This window comes from Phyllopteryx taeniolatus, chromosome 3, assembly GCF_024500385.1.
Source record: "Phyllopteryx taeniolatus isolate TA_2022b chromosome 3, UOR_Ptae_1.2, whole genome shotgun sequence".
NCBI lineage: Eukaryota > Metazoa > Chordata > Actinopteri > Syngnathiformes > Syngnathidae > Phyllopteryx > Phyllopteryx taeniolatus.
The window spans coordinates 12,839,531-12,857,939 of record NC_084504.1 but is presented as its reverse complement, the minus strand read 5'-3'; the positions used below and the strand labels follow the sequence as shown (position 1 = coordinate 12,857,939).

The window sequence follows — 18,409 nt, the reverse complement described above, 5'->3', positions numbered from 1 at the left end:
CCTTGTGGTACGACACTGAGGCGTACAACTAAAGTCGGACTTGCCTGTAAACTGTATTGTAAAAACCTGTTTGAAAAAAAAAAAACAGCAGCGACACTGTGTGTGGTGAAGGACAAACCGGGATCACTGTTCTTATGGAAAAATCTAATACATTTTAATCAAAGTCATCCATCTACGATGATTGACTGTCAAGAACCTGAATTTTAAAAGACACCTAAAAGCTGTGACGAAGTCTGCTTAATATCACCTGAAAAATGTGTTCTCAATGAAACTTCCAGACCACAAGGTTTATTGAGCATTTCCAGAAGAGGAACTACCAGTAATAAAAGTGAAGCCGCATTCTCTGTGTATTTGCCGTTTTCCATGTTCAAAAAGGAGTGGGAAGACATCTTGACTCCTTTCCTTTTAATGTTTTTAATGATTAAACCCTTGTCTCTAAAAAGCACTGTGGATGTGCCTTGTGTATGAATGATACTATACAAATAAATTTGCCTACTATGAGACACAGACTTACCCAAAGCTGGCCAAGTTCCACAATAGAGCTGAAATGTCTCATGCAGTCTTGTAACACCTGTGGTGAAAGCCCATAAATACTTAAATATTTAATGTACTTTTTTTTTTGTTTTTTTTTAAGATGAGGGGCAACAAGGGCCTTACATTGCGGTGGCCATCGCGCAGCACTTTGTGCAGCACGTGACAAAACTTCCAGCTGAGGACGGAGCTGGTGGCCAGGGGGAAACCCAGGGCGTAGGACCAGAAAGTGAAGGCCCCCTTCTCCCGATGACTGCCCAGGATGATGCCTGATGAGTTCTCTGTTAAGCACGCTCAAACGATCACCAAAAAGATTCAACTGCAGAGGGAACTGATGGGTTCTCTCCAATTGCCTTGTGAACAGTTTTAATGTGCTTTACTGCTTATCCATTTCCTGCTGCATACAGTACTAGTTGAGAGGAAGGAATCTAATACTTCCTGACATTAAGATTTGGACTATTGGTTTGGTGTTTAAAAAAAAAAAAAAAAAAAAGGATACGTCGTGCATGCTTCTCCTTCACAGGTGCTTCGGTGGAGTTGATGGCTTTGCTAATGCTGCTCAGCTGAAAAGGGAAGAGAAAAAAAAAGATCAGACAATTGCACAGAAATTTTATTATTCAGTTAGGTTATGGTTAAGGCTTAGCTTGGACACTGGCATTTTCTATGAAAAATTGTAAGCTGTACACTGGAAAAACTACAGCACGTCGTTAGGTCTATTTTAGGAGGCCTTTGGCCCCACTGAAAGGTTCTTAAGTCCCCCCAAAATGATTTGGTTGTGTTTTTATTATTTTATTTTTTTTTTAACCCCAAACAAATCTTGAACAAGTGGAGATAAACAGACAAAAATGTTTTTTGGAATTGATCCACCCCAAAAAAACCACAAAGTGAAAAGAAAGAAGAAAAAAAATAATAATAATAAAAAAAAAATAATAAAAATAAAAAAGAATTGGGGAAAAAAAATAAAAAATAAAAAAAGAAAATCTGCAGGTGCCGGACCGCGAGTATGCGGGATTCCACTGTACCTGCCTGCTGCTATTAGCGTACCCGAGTTGTACACATGGCTGACTAAAGGTAAATTAGCAGGAGGAAAAGAATGTGAAGGATTCAAGAAAGTAAGTCTTCATCACATCTGGCAGTAACGATTAGTCAGATCCGGCCCACAGCTAACAGCAGAAAGTCTCAAGCTACTACATACTAGCTTGTCACTTAGTCTAAAATGCATTGTGAAGCTGTGGTTGTCTACATAAAGATGGAGGTTATAGAGAGAACGTTTTGCATTAATTCCCACCATGAAATAGGAGCGGAGCTCATTCACTTATAGTAGTCATCAGTGGATAATAGATAATAGAAAAAGAATAATCACTGCTTCACCAATATTGAACTGAATTAGGAAGGATGAGAAGAGAGAAAAACAAGGGAGTGACAACTGGAAATCTGAGTCTAAAGGATTTCACAGAATAAAGCCATTTGTGATGCAGTCTAGGTATCATATGGAACTCAATACGGATATTGACATTTCAGTCAAGGTGCATCGTATAAAACGTGAAATTTTATTTAGGAGAGTAATGATTGTAAATTGGCGAGAGCTACGAGATAAGCCAAATGAACCTGTCCCAGATATTTTCAAGACTACATTAATATTACTTTATTTAAGTGATTCATACTTTTATTCAACCATTTTTGTCACATAAGAACCCAAAATGTAATCTCTGCGATTTAAAAAATATTTTGAAGCAGTTATTGTGTTGTAAGCCAGTCATGCCATTAGCCTCGATATTGATCAGTAGTTAATTAAATACGTTTCAATATATGAAAGGGAAGAATAGTCTTGCAGGACGGTCAAAAGACACTTCAGCATCTGAGTCGCAACAGAGTGATAGATCGATTTGTCACCCTCAAAAACAGACGGCATTCATTGATGCTTCCACCCATCAAGTAACTGGCGATTGCAGCTTTTCATTTGATTTTGATGACATTGTTTACTCTTCAAAGGGAAATTATTCTCTATACATTTTTTGTTAAATAATGGGGTTAGCTGACTTTGTGGCAGTCACTTTTTTTTGTGGTTAATGTTGTAAACATACTTCCTGCGTTTGTGTACTGTGTTAAAAAGTGAAATATCAACATTACAAATCTAACGGTGACTGAACTTTTACAAAGTATGGTATTGTTTTAAAATCTGTCCAAAAATGTTAAAAAGCAATTTCTCAGTCTTAGCTGTTTGTGAAATTGTGTGCTTTTGCACTACAATCGCTCACAACCTGTGCATCTCCTCTTGCCCTGTCCATAAAACCCCTGACGCCCCTGCTGTTGAGCATGGTTTATTTTCTACTGAAGCCATTATAAACTGCCCAAAAAATACTTGGAGGGAAAAAAGAAAAATGTGTGCTAGTTTTCACATCACAAGTATGTTACTGTATTTTACCTCACATTGCAATATATATCGCAGGGTTACAAAAATTTTTTTTTTTTTTTTTTTTTTTTTAAACGGCACAGTGACCGACTGGTTAGAGCGTCTGCCTCACAGTTCTGAGGACCGGGGTTCAATCCCCGGCCCCACCTGTGTGGAGTTTGCATGTTCTCCCCACGCCTGCGTGGGTTTTCTCCGGGCACTCCGGTTTCCTCCCACATCCCAAAAACATGCACGGTAGGTTAACTCTAAATTTCCCGTAGGTGTGAATGTGAGTGCGAATGGTTGTTCGTTTATATGTACCCTTGATTGGCTGGCAACCAGTTCAGGGTGTACCCGCCTCCTGACCGATGATGGCTGGGATAGGCTGCAGCACTCCCGCGACCCTTGTGAGGATAAGCGGCTCAGAAAATGGATGGAAAAAAGTTTGGGTTTTTTTTTCCTCCCCATCATGCAACCCTAGCTAACATAGTAGGAAAGTCATAATTACAGCAAATATCTGTATGAAAAACACTTTGACAATAAATAGAAAAAACGCAAACCCTGTACAAAGGTGAGAAGAGTTGGCTCCCTACTCTGTATTAAATACAGAATATACAAACAGCACCATCCAAACTACTAATGTTCTCAGGCTGGACTGCTGAATCCAACCCCTTTGTCAGCGCAAATTAATATCAGCTGGTTCAGTCCTAATTGATGGCGTACAAAAAGGTCCCATTGCCAAAGTGTGAGTCAAGACATCTCATGATGGGTAAGAGCAGAGAGCTCTCTCAAGACAATCGCAAACTAATTGTTGCAAAACATAATGGCATTGGTTACAGGCGGATATCTAAGCTTCTGAACGTTCCAGTGAACACGGTTGGGGCCATAAGACATAACGTAATTTCTCGTGTATAATGCACATTTTTTACCCCAAAAATTGTCAAGTCAATAGTACGCATTATATTGCTGCTATATTGCAGCAATTTGCTAAAATCATTGAAGTTAATTTTTTCCTCATCGATCTATGATGACTGCCATCGCCACTTACAAGTTATGTGAGTTGTTTGTTTATATGTGCCCTCCGATTGGCTGGCGACCAGTTAATGTTGTACCCCGCCTTTCGCCCAAAGATACCCGGATATGTTCCAGAACGCCCGCAACTAGAGTTGGGCATCGTTTGAATTTGAGCGATTCCAGTTCCTTATTTCGATTCTGGTTCTAAACGATTCTTGATTCAGATTATTTTAGGGAGCCGGGTAAAAAAGGTTTGTATGGTTTAAATAAAGGGTGTCCAAATTACGAACATCCATTTTCTTAGCAGCCCGCAGCATAGGCTAAAATGAACATCTGACTCTGGGTTCTTTATAACCAGTAGCAATATCAAACCATCCATCCATCCATCCATCCATTTTCTGAGCCGCTTCTCCTCACTAGGGTCGCGGGCATGCTGGAGCCTATCCCAGCTATCATCGGGCAGGAGGCGGGGTACACCCTGAACTGGTTGCCAGCCAATCGCAGGGCACATACAAACAAACAACCATTCGCACTCACAGTCACACCTACGGGCAATTTAGAGTCTCCAATTAAATTATGTTTTTGGGATGTGGGAGGAAACCGGAGTGCCCGGAGAAAACCCACGCAGGCACGTGGAGAACATGCAAACTCCACACAGGCGGGGCCGGGGATTGACCCCGCTCCTCAGAACTGTGAGGCTGACGCTCTAAACAGTCGGCCACCGTGCCACGCAATATCAAACCCATGAACTAAAAGGCAATGTGTATGGAACTAACCCAATTGACTTAATATTCATTAATTAACGTTTCAGCTAAAAGTTAAATATAGCATTGTTAAAATAGTTATCTGGGACTGTTTTATCACGTCAAATGGTTTATATATATATGTTATGTTAAGTTTTAACTTGACTTCCTGTTTTAAGCTTGTAGCCTTTTATTTTGAAGAGTACGCACGGGAATTCAGCATTTTGGCACGAAAAGTAACTTCACACGACACCAGTGAATTTTTAAAACGAAAGTAATGGAACCAAGTGCAAGAAAACGATTCCTTTACCTACCAACCGATGGGGCACAAGGTTAGTGTTTGTGATACTGCGAGACAAAGTTTGTGAATTTTGTCCCAATTCATTGTGATGTAAAGCTGCTGGTTTGACCTTTGGTGAAGTTTTAGCTCAATGTTAAGTTTTTTTCCCCCGTAATCGGCTCTTACATTGGTTTGAAGACTAAAATAAACGCTAAAAACAATCAGTGCAAAAGTGCAACCAATCATTTACCTTGTTAGCTGCCTCAATGTTGGGATAGACGTATTTTATTGTTTCACTCACCTAATTGACTTTAATGAAGCTCCGCGCGGTGTGCGCTGAGGCTCTGAGGGGGAGGAAGCACGTCAGACTTCTACACATCGTGAACGCCTCCTTTGCACAATATAATCTTATTCCAAGTGTTGCGCTGAGGAGAGTGGTCATTAATTTTAACAAAGTTAAGACACACTTTTTCGTCGTTGGGCACAAGCACGTCTTCATGTGCGTTGTTCTTCGTTGGTTTTCCCCACTCTCTTCTTCAGGGTTGCCGGACTGTAGGCATGGAAACTGGAAACCGAAATGTTTAAATTTGAACGATTCCGGGACAACCGGAAAGTTAGTACCGGTTCCAATCGATTCTCGATGCCCAACCCCACCCGCGACCCTAGTGAGGATAAGCGGTACGGAAAATGAATGAATGGTTTAAGCGGGGATACACACACACACACTGACAATCAGGCCAAATTTCAGCATTTTTCCTCTCTTCCAATGAAAGTCAGCAAAGGCCTGATTATAGGGTTTCTCCAAAAATGATATTGGGCTATAACCTGTGGTGACAATCATTCAGTGCTATGAAAAAGTATAGGCCCCCTTCTCAAATTCTTAGATTTTTGCATAGTTCCCCACTTTGTTTAAGGTCAAACAAATCAAAATAGAAAAATATAACCCAAATGAATATAAATGGCAATTTCATTTATTAAGGGGGAAGGGGGGGGGGAAAAAAAAAAAAAAAAAAAAGTTCAGTTACCTGGCCCTGTGTGAAAAATAAATTACCCCCCTTCTTGAATCATTCATTAATTATGGCCAATCACAACTTTTGGTTAATTTTCACTGATCACACCCAAGCCTGATTACCTCCAGACCTGTTCAATCAAGAAATCACTTAAACAGAATCTGTCCATCCATCCATTTTCTGAGCTGCTTCTCCTCACTTGGGTTGCGGGCGTGCTGGAGCCAATCTGTCTGACAAAATTAAGTCGGACAAAAGATTTGTAAAAAATCTGCAACAAAATGACACGATCCAAACACATTCAAGAATAGTCCAGAAATAAAGTAATTGACATCTATCAGTCTGGAAAGGGTTACAAAAGCCATTTCTAAAGCTTTAAGATTCAAGTGAACTATAGGGAGAGCCATTAACCTCGCATGGAGAAATTATGGAACAGGGGTGAACCTTCCCAGGACTGGCTGGCCTACAACGATTACCCCAAGAGAACAGCAATGACTCATCCGGGAGGCCACAAAGGAACTCAGGACAACCTCTAAAGATGACCTCTGACTAAAAAGAACAAAGGCTTGCCTTTTGCAAAAAAACATCGGAATGCTTCCCAATACTTTAGGTAGAATAAGGACTGATGAGATGAAAGTTGAGCTTTTTGAAAAGTGTGTGTGTGTGCGCGTGTGTGTGTGTGTCGTTACATCTGGCGTAAATGTAGCACAGCATTTCAGAAAAAGATCATACCAAGAGTGAAACATTGTGGTGGTAATGTTATGGTCTTGGGCTGCTTTGCTCCTTCAGAACCTGGACAACTTGCTGTGATTGATGGAACCCAAATTGTTGGTGGAGATTTGTGCGGTGTGGTGATTAACTGCTAAAAATGCTGATTTGCATGATACGACACATACTTGAGTCAAACAGGTCTGATGCCCAGGCCGTGAGATATGCTCTTCAAAGCAATGTGTGGATGGTAAGCCATTGGAGACTGAATGCCCTCCACAACCGGTCCAGCAGGACAAACAAGAGTCAACCATGAAAGGGTGACAGGAAGGAAGGAGGAGACACACCAAATTTTGCTTGTAACATTTGTCTTGCAACATCACAGTTACGTTGATTAACTAGAAATCTATGGTTGTAGACCACCAGAATGGGCATCCACCAATTGTTAGGATACAATAACGCTATTAAACTGTCTTTTGTGTAACATTGAATGTGGAAAATGATAAAACATCACTTTAAACAGAAAACAATAAAGCAAAACCTCCCTCAGCCTTGTCTTATTTCAAACTGTGACCATTGTAAAATTATTTAATAAGAGGAAAGAGAGGGAAAAAAAACAGCTGCACGCACAGTTTCCAAGTTGTGATAATTAGTGACAATCATTTTATTCTTATGTTCTGTTCCTGCTCTTTAACTCAACACACTGTGTGTGTGTGTCTTTGTGTGCAAGCAAAATGACATCTACATCAGCCTGGTATTATATAAAACCCTCATCCAGGCAAGGTATTAATCCACGTGGCTTTAATCTCTGCTTTTCCTCTCTCTCTCTTCCCCAGCAAATGTTCATCCTTAAAAGTTTAACCATTCCCATTACTGTGCAAAAGTTATAGAACAAATACATAAAATAATCAATGGGTGGTTAGACAACATCTTTTCGTTGCCCCTGAATTCTGAACGTTCCATATTTTCATCCATTTTTAGTTGTGGTTGATGGCCATGTGGCCCAAAACCTTAGTAAAGGGGTTGTCAAACTGTATGAGTCCAGGGTTTCCCAGCTCCAGGGGAGACATTTTTACAAGGGTTCTCTGATAATCCTAACGGCAATTAAACATAACTATCATGTTAACCCTCAAAACGCCGTAAGAATTATTTCTTCTTTAAAACGTCTAACTCTAAACACACGTGATGTGTTAAATAGCAAGAAACTTGACCATACCCAATCATCATGTCACAAAGCTTCATAAGCAAACCTCTTTCAGTGATGTCACATTGAATCACGCTTCAAGGAGAAACCTGTTTTAAGACTGGAAAGAGGCACTTCAAGGAAAAAAGCAGGGAAACTTCAGCCCTGCATCTCAAGACAATGTCCAGCACAGACCAACACAACAGAAAAAAGAAACATTTATTTGGCTTGGAAAAAGACAGTTGAATGCTTTACTGTATTTCATCTTGATCTTGGAACTGATGTTTTAATTAGCTGAAAACGGCTACATTTATCCATCGCTGTTAGCTAGAAATGCTGCATGCATTCAGGGATATCAGATTTATGTAATGTTGAATCACAATCACATCAGGGGATTTCACTTGACCCAAAGCTAAGGTTGGAAGGAGTGATTGGTTTATTACGTTTTCTTTATTGGTGCACTCGTCCTCATTGTTAGCATAAAAGCACAAATGCCCAAGTAATGAACTTACTGTTACCCAATCCAAAAAAAGAGCTGTTTCGTGTTTTCCAAAAACGTTTAAATATGACTTGGGCAACTATGCTATTAGGCTAACGATATGCAAGTATGGCCTTACAAACTACAACATAATTTATGGCAAAATATTTTGCACACCCCAGTTTGAGAATGACCACTTTAGTCCATATTCGTGCATTAAGAACAGTGGGGCTTCTGTGGCAGTAAGTCAGTGTTGAGAGGGTTAATACAACAGGAGACCCCTCCCTTTGACTTGCCAATGACGCAAATTGTATGGTCACGCTCGCTCGTTTACACGGGGCGTGTTTGGCAGGGTGGTGCGCAGGCTGGTGTGACAATAAGGGGCTTGTTGGTTGGGGGAGGGAAAGAGGCTAAATACATGGGTTGCAAGTTGGGGAGGAAGGAGGTTATTTGTGTGAGTGTGTGTGTGGTGCGGGGGGGGGGGGGGGGGGGGTGCTTGGCACACAGAGCCTGGCTCAGACACCTCGACAGATGGCGCTGAGCAGCGAAGCTACGCGGAAACGGAGAGTGATTTCAACCACTTGGAGAGCTGAAAATAAAAATAAGTGAACAGTAGAGTAGGGCAAACCCATTGTTTATGAGGCAAGCGTGCCACACTGCAGCATCACTCACACTATTGTGAAGCTACCCTCGCCTCTCTGCCGTTGCCATGATGACCACAGATCACTGACTAAATGGCTCAAAATATCTAAAAACAAAAACTTTTTAATTTTGTCCCTCTATATCGTGTATTGTCATCAGGGATGCACAATAATTATCACACCGAGCCCAATATTGGAAAAAAATGACACCGATCGGTCTGATATAAAAAAAATATATATTTAGAGCAGTATCATTCAGCGGCGCGCTGGTTGCCAGGAGCAGCCACTAGCCAAGCGGCTGCTGTTGCATTGGCTCATGACAGTCATGGACATTTTGACCAAAAATGGTTATTATCCGCAATGAATTAGCATATGATTGCCAGCACTTACTGAAATTATGATCACCGACAGTGAGTTTGTAACTATGACGCTGGCGGCAAGACCCAGTGGCCTACGAAGCAGCAGACTCGCTTGCAGCTTAAGCAGACAGATGAGCAAGCAGGTGCGGTTTGGCCGCAGGTGGAAACACGGTTATTGCGATGGGTTAACACCTGCAAACTCTACCCATCTTCCTTTCCAATGTTCGCTCACCGGCTTGCTCACCACCAACACTCCCCTCTTCGCCCAGCCACAAATTCAAATGTCTTTATGGAAACATCAGCATGAATGATCGGCCGTTCTTGTATTGCTTAAAATAAAAACATGAATATTTGAATATTTCTAATTTAGTTACTTTCAAAATCAAGTAATCAGTAAAGTAACCAAGTTACTTTTTCAAGGTAACTGTGGCAACACTGGTCCCTACCCACCTTTTCATGTATTGGCCTTGAGAACATAAAACAAGAATGTATTTCAATGTCAGAAAACCCTACAGCTGAGTCGTGGTCACTAATGGCACAAGTCCACACATTATGGAGACCTCACAGATAAAAAGTTCAAATATTTCATTTGACAGAGTCATTTAGCAAAAACATTCCACAGGAGCATGCTCGACTGTCATGGTACGTACCTCCTGGAACAGCCGAGAGGACAAGTGATAGTTAAGGCTTTCCCTCCCTAATCCCCTCCGCCCACCCAACCCCACCATGAGCATCACAGGCCCGCCATAAGGTGGGTTGCCAACTCAAATTATTGTCACCATCCACTCACCCCGCGTTTCTTCATGCCCTCCATCCTTGCCATTTCCGGTACTTTGTCATCTGTGCTCTTTAGCAGCAGGTCTGCTTGCAAACCACGTGGATGTTGTACAGGTCAGAGTTGGGAGTGCCTATTAAAAATTTAAAAACACTCCCGCTCGCTGGATGAAAACTCTTGAGATACGATAGCACGGCTCCTTATCAGCTTAAATCAACAACAGCAGGAGTGCTGGCTCACAAACAGCTCTGACCTGCACACCGATTAGCTCAACATGCATGGCAACTAGGGGTTAAATGAATTTTTTGTAGTCAACTATAAAATGTAATAAAAGTCAAGTCAAAGTCGATTAATCGATAACGTCCTTAATATTTCCATCCATCCATTTTCTTTACCGCTTATCCTCACTAGGGTCGTGCGCGTTCTTAATTTTTTCAGCAAATTTCAGCAGTCCCCAACCCTACAGACATACAGGTATTTTGATGGACCCGCAAAGAAACAAAAACAAAATTATTAAAAATAAAGCTCACCATTACGCTGAATTTGGTAATTGTAATTAGTGGGAGCACTCAGCCTTGCGTATGTTTTTCTCTTCAACAAGCCACCTGGTCTCATCTTGTCTTACATATCACAAAACAGAAAACAACACCTGTCACTTTATGACACAACTGTCATTGTGTGCTGTAAGATGGGACATTGTAGTCAGGCACCAAAAATGTAAGCATTTCTCGGTTTCCATTTCTCTGTGACTGTAGTTGTGATGCTGTATTTGCCGCTGAGCTGGGACATTGATGGATGGGTGTTGGGTCGGTTGGGTTGTTTCCATACGCATTGCCTTTTGGCTCGTGGGTTTGATGTTGTTGCTGGTTGTGAGGAGCCCCGGGTCGAGTGTTCATTTTGGTCTGTACTACAGGCTGCTGGGGGGGTGGATGTTCATAGTTTGGGCGCCCTTTATTTGAGCCATGCAGGCTTTTTTTTTTGGCCCGGCTCCCTGTGGGAGTCGGGGTCAGGGGTCGCTCGGATTTGGGAAATGCCCGGCCCTACTTCCCCCCTCTTCTCTGACGTCTGCCGGCCGGTCAGGCCGGACACACAGGAGTATAGCTTATTACTTCACACACACTGCACATTTTTTAATACCCACACTGTACATACGCCATACATTGGGCACACTCATATGTCATTCAGGGTCCCCTGGGGGACTGGCACCAGGTATGGTGGGGCGGGGGCCGGGCGCTGACACATCTGTGTCGGTATGATTTCGCCCCCCCCCCCCCTACTGCTCTGCCGGTCCTCCAGTTTTTAATGAATCATACGCCCGTCTGTGGGGAGGACACTTGGTCGGGTGTCCCAGCACTCCGGCCTTCTCTCTGGCCCGCCATACTTCTCTCCCGGAGATTTTTAATGCACTACACACATTCACATATCCTTTGGGGAGCTGGCCGGCCTGGGTGGGGGTGACGGTGGCGGGTCATTATTGCCCTGTGACCCACCAGTTTCTCCAATTTGAATGCACTACACCCCACCACACACAATCACGGTACAGGGCTAATGGTTATCAGTCAGGGCCCTGGTAACCATAATAATAGGGTGGGTGGTGGGTTTACACTTTTCTCTCGGTTGGACTCCTGGCCGGGCGGTGTGTTTGGGATCATTTTCATGATGAAAGAGCCAGACACGTTTCATTTTCACTGCCCTTGATGATGGAAGGAGGTTTTCATTCCAAATCTCACAATGCATGGCCCCATTCATTCTTTCCTTTACACTGATCAGTCATCCTGATCCCTTTGCAGAAAAACATTCATCTCAAGTGGTGTAGTTTCAAAGATATAGATGTTTAAAGTCATGGGGTATCTCTAACTAGTTGAATGTTTGTTAACCTATAGATCTAATAAGGAGGTTTAGAACAAAAATGTTTTGTTCTCGTCTTTTCCTTCCATTTCCAACCAAAAGTCAAAATTTGAAGAACCAAAGGAAAATTTATGGGTGATTTTAGATGGAATGAACCCTATTCTGCCGGACAATTGGCCGGTAACCAGTCCAGGGTGCACTCCACCACCTCTCGCCCAAAGTCAGCAGAAGACGACCCCCCCCCCCCCCCAAAAAAAAAAATGTTTATTCTTTTTTTAATGGGACAGTGACACATTGCTGATTTTGTATTTATTTATTTGTCCAATGTGTGTTTTCAGTTATATAATTTGAACGTTTTGGAAACAACAAACGTGTCATAAAAGTGTATATTGAGAGGTCTGCTCATGTTATGTGTTGACACATTACCACTGTGGGAGAGAAACTATCCACACAAACAGCAAGTTAACTCAACATTGCCCCTTTTAATTAACAGGACAAGGCCAAAGGCATTAAGTGTGTGCTGTTCTCCACTCTACTCCCACTCAGAGACTGTTTATCTACAACCTTCATGCCCCCCACCCCCCTTCGCCTCACCTCATGGGTGCCCACTCGGGCAACAAGACCAAGGGAAAGCAAATACTGCACTCTCTCACTCACACACACAAAGTATATAGAGAATAGTGTGTGTGTGTGCTGTTTCACCTTGAGATGAGCATAGAGCAGTACAGCAGAGGATCGTAGCTGCATGAATCAGCAACTTGATCACAAGACAACGCAGGATACCTCCTACACACTCTACAGGGGTGCCCTGACTTGCAATTTTAATTTGTTCTGTGACAATGCTCCTAACTCAAAAGACTATCATATTTCCAAAATTAAATGGAAATGCCATTAATCCATTCCAGCCCAATACATACATACGTGACAACACGAAGAAGACAGTCACAACTGCGTAGTAAGTTGCAGTAATTTTGAGTTTTTCGCAGAGGATAAAGAATATGCCTGTGAGTATTACATCTGTCGACAAGTGTTGCTGCAGTGTTCAAATATCTGCTGCATTGTGTGTTAACATTAAGCTAGCAGACTTTCCAAAGGCAAAGTTGTGGTTGTTTTAAATATGCAACGTTTAATTCGTTTTGTTTTATGCTTAGATAAACTTCAACTGGGAGGGGTAATAAACAGCTTGCAGCATTTTTTTAAAATTATTTTATTGTTCACTATTTGCCAAACCATCTAGTGCTCATATCTAAAATTTTTGCTTGGGAAAAAATAAATAAATTTTTAAAAAGTAATTGGCCGAGCAATTGCTAGTATTCAAGTCAAGGTACCACTGTACTTTTACCACACATTAAAGAACACTTATGCCCAGCAATACCTATAAAATGCCACTATGTAAAAGTATGGCTGTGGAAACACTTTCCTGTTCCCTCTCCATTACACATCTGTGATTGCTGAGTAGCTTTACTTAATTTTTGTTTTATAGTGTTTAATTTCTCATTGTACTTAAATGTGAAAGTCACCTAAACACTATCTGTACAGTTTAATGAAGCTTTGATTATACCTAGAATGAATTAAACCACATTTTATCCACATCAGATCACGTTCCACTCCCGACTTTTGTCGACCTCGTGTTAGACGAATGTGGGGAGTGACAGAGAGACCACCACCAACACCAAACAATCCTAATTTGGAGCAGCCCCAACGTGTATAAACACACACACACACTATATCGGCATTTTGTCATTACCTATTTTTCTCTCTTGCAAGTCTTAAAAAGCACGTAAGTAATATTTTGCATCATCCCCCTATCACACAAACAATGTCAACTAAACATCCGTGGTGGAGATAAAAATTCAAAGTCTTTCCTTCAGTCATCAACACACTCGCAAGTACAGCTGGAACATAATGGAGATGCAGGCTGTACCACATCTTGAAACTGTGACAAATGACTAAAGCGAACAGTGCTGGCCAAACAGGACCAACAAGATCAGTTGGACAACTTTAGAGGAGAACTGTCTTTTTTTTTTTGAGTCATTTAAAATACAAGCGAGCCCTCCATGTTGGGTCAAGTATGACAGAGGTGAACCCTCCAATATGGGTCAATTAAGAGACGTGAATCCTCCATTTTGGGTAGAGTAAAAGAAATGTCAGCCTTAATTTTTTTATTAATTCAAACACAGGTGAATCCTTCACTTTGGGTTAATTAGGACACAGATGTACCCTCCATTTTGAGTTCAAATAAAAGACATTTTTCGCCCCTAAATTTGTAAAGAAACAAGAGTGAGCCCCCGTTTTGGATCAATTAGTACACAGTTAATTCTATATTTGGGGTTAATGTAAACGCAGGTGAGCCCTCCATTTTGGGTCACTTAAGACACAGGTGACGCCTCCATTTTGGGTTACCAAGAGCACAGCTGAGTCCTACCTTTTTGGGTCAACTGCAATTTGCAACGCAGGTGAACCCTCCATTTCGGGCCAGCTAAATCGCATGTTAGTCCTCCATTGTGGCTCAATTAGAAGGAACGTTAGTCCAGTTAATTAAAACACAGGTGAACTCTCCATTGTGGCGTAATTGGCAAACACAAGGTCATTGTGGGCCACTGAGAGCACACACACGCATTTTTACGTTGGTTCAAAAAGCGCCAGCAAACAACCTTACAAATGTCCTTACCTGCTGCTTGTCAAAGTGTTCCCTCTCGGCTCCGAGGCTGGCCTCAGTCCGCCTGGTCTTGACCCGAGACGAAATGTTCATCCTCCACTTCCGATGCGGACTCAAGCGTCCCGAATCCCCATAAAAAAAATCCAACAACAGAAAAAGAGATATGAATAACGGCACACGGGCTCGCCTTGCAATGACCGCTCTTTCGTCGTCGTCGTCGTCGTCGCCGCCTTTAGTAAGACCGACACATTCCCAATCCGCCTCGCCGGTGATGAAGCACGGCCAAGAGGAGGAAATGTAGTCGGTCTGCCGTGTTCCGGATGATCCTCCCCCTCCAAAAGGTGGTTGAATACGTCATGACGTAATCACAATCTGCCTCCAGCATGCCACCCCCTCATTTTCATCTCACGTTTATTTTTATAGATAGTTTATTATTTCAACCCTTAAAAGTTTCCTCTCTCTCTCTCTCTCTCTCTCTCTCTCTCTCTCTCTCTCTCTCTCTCTCTATATATATATATATATTTTTTTATATTTATATTTTTTCTTTCAATTTTACATCAAGGACACATAAAGGCCCGTAATCAAATAAACACATATATATGGGTGTTTATTTGATTACGGGCCTTTATGTGTCCTTGATGTAAAATTGAAAGAAAAAATATATTTTAATAGATTTTTTTCAATAACCAGCAGTGGGCGTGTTGTCTAAAATTTCATGTTAATATTAGTATATTTTGACATTTTCTGAGCGGTTTTACGGTGGTATTTTACAGTTTTCACCCTGTCCTAACCTTATATGAAGCTCTATATTTCTACTAAAAAAATGCTAAAATGGTGTAACTTTTACCATAAATTCTTTAAAATATAATAGAATTAATGATTTCTCATCATGTATACAAAACATTTAAAATTATGTCTTTTATTTTTACTAAAATATGTCTGTCCCTTAAAGTTGCTGTCATTACCGCCACATTGACCATTTTCAGATCAATAAAGTTTATTCAAAATGTGAATCTTTAATTCCCATGTCATTTTGTCTTGTCAATCAAGCACATGCTCGGCCAGGGAGAAGTCGGACATTTTGATAACTGGAAGAGGAAGTTTTTTCCTCATTTGTACCCTAAAGTCACATTATATTTTTATTGCATGTCATTTGCAGACGACTTGTAGTGTTAATGTTTAAAGATTTTCCTGTAAAAACTTGATAATCATATAAAAATGTTGTACAGGACTAGCTAGCTAAAATAACAATTTAAGATAACTCTACCAGCATAGCACAGTTAGCTAAAAACTTTGAAATGTCATTACCATCACGTCATCACATTGTGCAGTGAGGTGGTGATGACAGAAACGAAAACCAAAAGTTCCCGAAATCAAATAAACACCCATAAATATATAAAATCTAGTCTCGCTCCATCGTACAATTGTACGCTACTGACGATGACATCATATAGGCCTATGACTAGCCCACTGGTGTCCAACTGGTGGCCCCGGGGCCAGATCCGGCCCATGAAAGGAAATCAAAATTGCTCATTGTGTTCTAGTGTAATAACATTGAGATATTTGCAAGCATTTTTTTGTTACCAATCCCCCTTTGAAAAGAAATGTAATGGTTGGTTAACTGGTTATTCATCAACGTGTTGTGTATAGTGTATGGAATTATATGATGTAATCTTTCATTTATATGGGTTCAGAGTCGTAACGGCCCTCCGAGGAAAGTCATAACTACGATGTGGCCCGTAACAACAATGAGTTTGACACCCCTGGCCTCGTCTGTCATTTTAAAAATATATAAAATTGGAGGGACGCCAACCACAAACTGCAGCGATTTTCGCAATTGCTTGTTGCTAGGCGGAATTCACAATGAAGGCCAGTTAACATATGTCCATATGCTAGCCACACACACGAGTTGCAAGGTTCTAACATGCATGTTAGCTTCATTGAAGACTCTAAATTGTGCATTTGTGTGAATGTGATTGACCAGTTACTCCACCCTATACCTTAGCGTTGGGCCCAAGCAGTTTGAGATCCCCTGCATTAGAATGTACAGGTGTACCTAATGAAGTGTCCCATGACAGACTTGTTTGCAGCGAACACGTTGGACTTGAATTTCACGTTATTTGTCGGTGTGGTGGAGCAGTTGGCATGGCATGGCATTTGTTCCCGGCGACACACGAGTCAAGCAAGTCATGCACACACACGTAAGGGGACAACCTGCCCAAACTGGCTTTGTCACATGCCCCTGCAAACTGAGTGACTGCAATGGTGTGTATCGTTATGACAGAAAGGGTATTTTTAGACCGGTTGAAGTTGCCTATAATGTGCTGCCAAATGTTTTGAAAACGTATCACCTTAATTATTTTGAATGTGATGCACTAGCAACACGGTTAAACTTAGGGGCATATTGAGAGACGTTTGCCACAGTATAAATAAAATTCACTCAGTCGACTCACTTTTTGATTGACACGTCATGGCGAGGACACAAGAACGTGCTTGCAGCGCAATACTGTCACCTAGTGGCAAATTACAGGTGTTGCGTGGTGTATAATACGATTACGCTCATATTTCAAATCCTCTTTCCATGTTGAAATTAATGGAAATGTTATTAATCAGTTCGAGCCCCCGCACCTCAAAAAACAACTAAAATGTTTTCAATGTGTTTTTGTTAATCAAGAAAAAAGCACTCTGTTATTGTACATTATAAAAAAATTACTATCATTTTAAAAAATGTGAAATAATTAAAGTTTTTACCAATTTTTGTTGTTGCTTTAATTCAACGGACATAGTGCTGCTCCTTCTGGGGTGTGTGTGTATCCTCTGCAAAGAACGACTAATATTTCTGTAACTTAATTATATACTGCCCATGTAATAAAGTTACAGTAATATTAGTCGTTCTTCCCACAGGATAAAGAATGTATTGTTTGTAGGAGTATTGTTATATTATCATTCTAAACGTATTTTCTCCACCATGTGGGTTCAAATACTCACTGCTTAAAAGGTCATAACACTGCATTTATCGATGCAAAGTGTTGCCCCATCAATGGCATTTTCCATGATGTGTTAGGATAAAGCTACAAGGGGGCATTCCTAAGGCAAAATTGTTTGGTTGTTTTAAATCCCATCTACAGAGGAATCACACTCCTCAGCCTCCCTGGTAAGGTCTATTCAGGGGTGCTGGAGATGAGGGTCCGTCGGGAAGTCGAATTTCAGATTCAGGAGGAGCAGTGTGGTTTTTGTCCTGGCCGTGGAACAGGGGACCATGGTCCTCAATCGGAAAAGGGTGGCGTTCCCTCTCCAGGTCGGGGATGAGATCTTGCCCCAAGTGGAGGAGTTCAAGTATCTTGGGGTCTTGTTCACGACTGAGGGAAGAATGGAACGAGAGATCGACAGGCGGATCGGTGCAGCATCTGCAGTGATGTGGACTTTGTATCGGTCGTTGTGGTGAAGAAGGAGCTAAGCCGAAAGGTGAAGCTCTCAATTTACCGGTAGATTTATGTTTCCACCCTCACCTATGGTCACGAGCTGTGGGTCGTGACCGAAAGAACAAGATCCCGGATACAAGCGGCCGAAAAGAGCTTCCTCCGCAGGGTGTCCGGGCTCTCCCTTAGAGATAGGGTGAGAAGCTCGGTCGTCCGGGAGTATCTCAGAGTAGAGTCGCTGCTCCTCCACATTGAGAGGAGCCAGATTAGGTGGCTGGGGCATCTGATTCGGATGCCTCCCTGGTGACGTGTTCCGGGCACGTCCCAACGGGAGGAGACCGCGGGGACGACCCATGACACGCTGGAGAGACT

The 18,409-nt window shown here is 41.7% G+C and overlaps 1 protein-coding gene across 1 annotated transcript in view; it reads right to left on the bottom strand.

Annotated features, from left to right (window-relative positions):
* hip1rb (huntingtin interacting protein 1 related b) overlaps nt 1-14,961 on the bottom strand; it is a 43,493-nt gene extending 28,532 nt beyond the window's left edge. Inside the window, exons 1-4 of the mRNA XM_061766970.1 lie at nt 14,631-14,961; nt 1,031-1,094; nt 658-800; nt 515-571 (exon numbers count right to left, since the gene is read on the bottom strand). Of these exons, the coding sequence (XP_061622954.1) occupies nt 515-571; nt 658-800; nt 1,031-1,094; nt 14,631-14,711 (345 nt within the window). The 5' untranslated portion in view covers nt 14,712-14,961. The remainder of the gene's footprint in view (nt 1-514; nt 572-657; nt 801-1,030; nt 1,095-14,630) is intronic.
* Between the last annotated feature and the right edge of the window lie 3,448 nt (nt 14,962-18,409).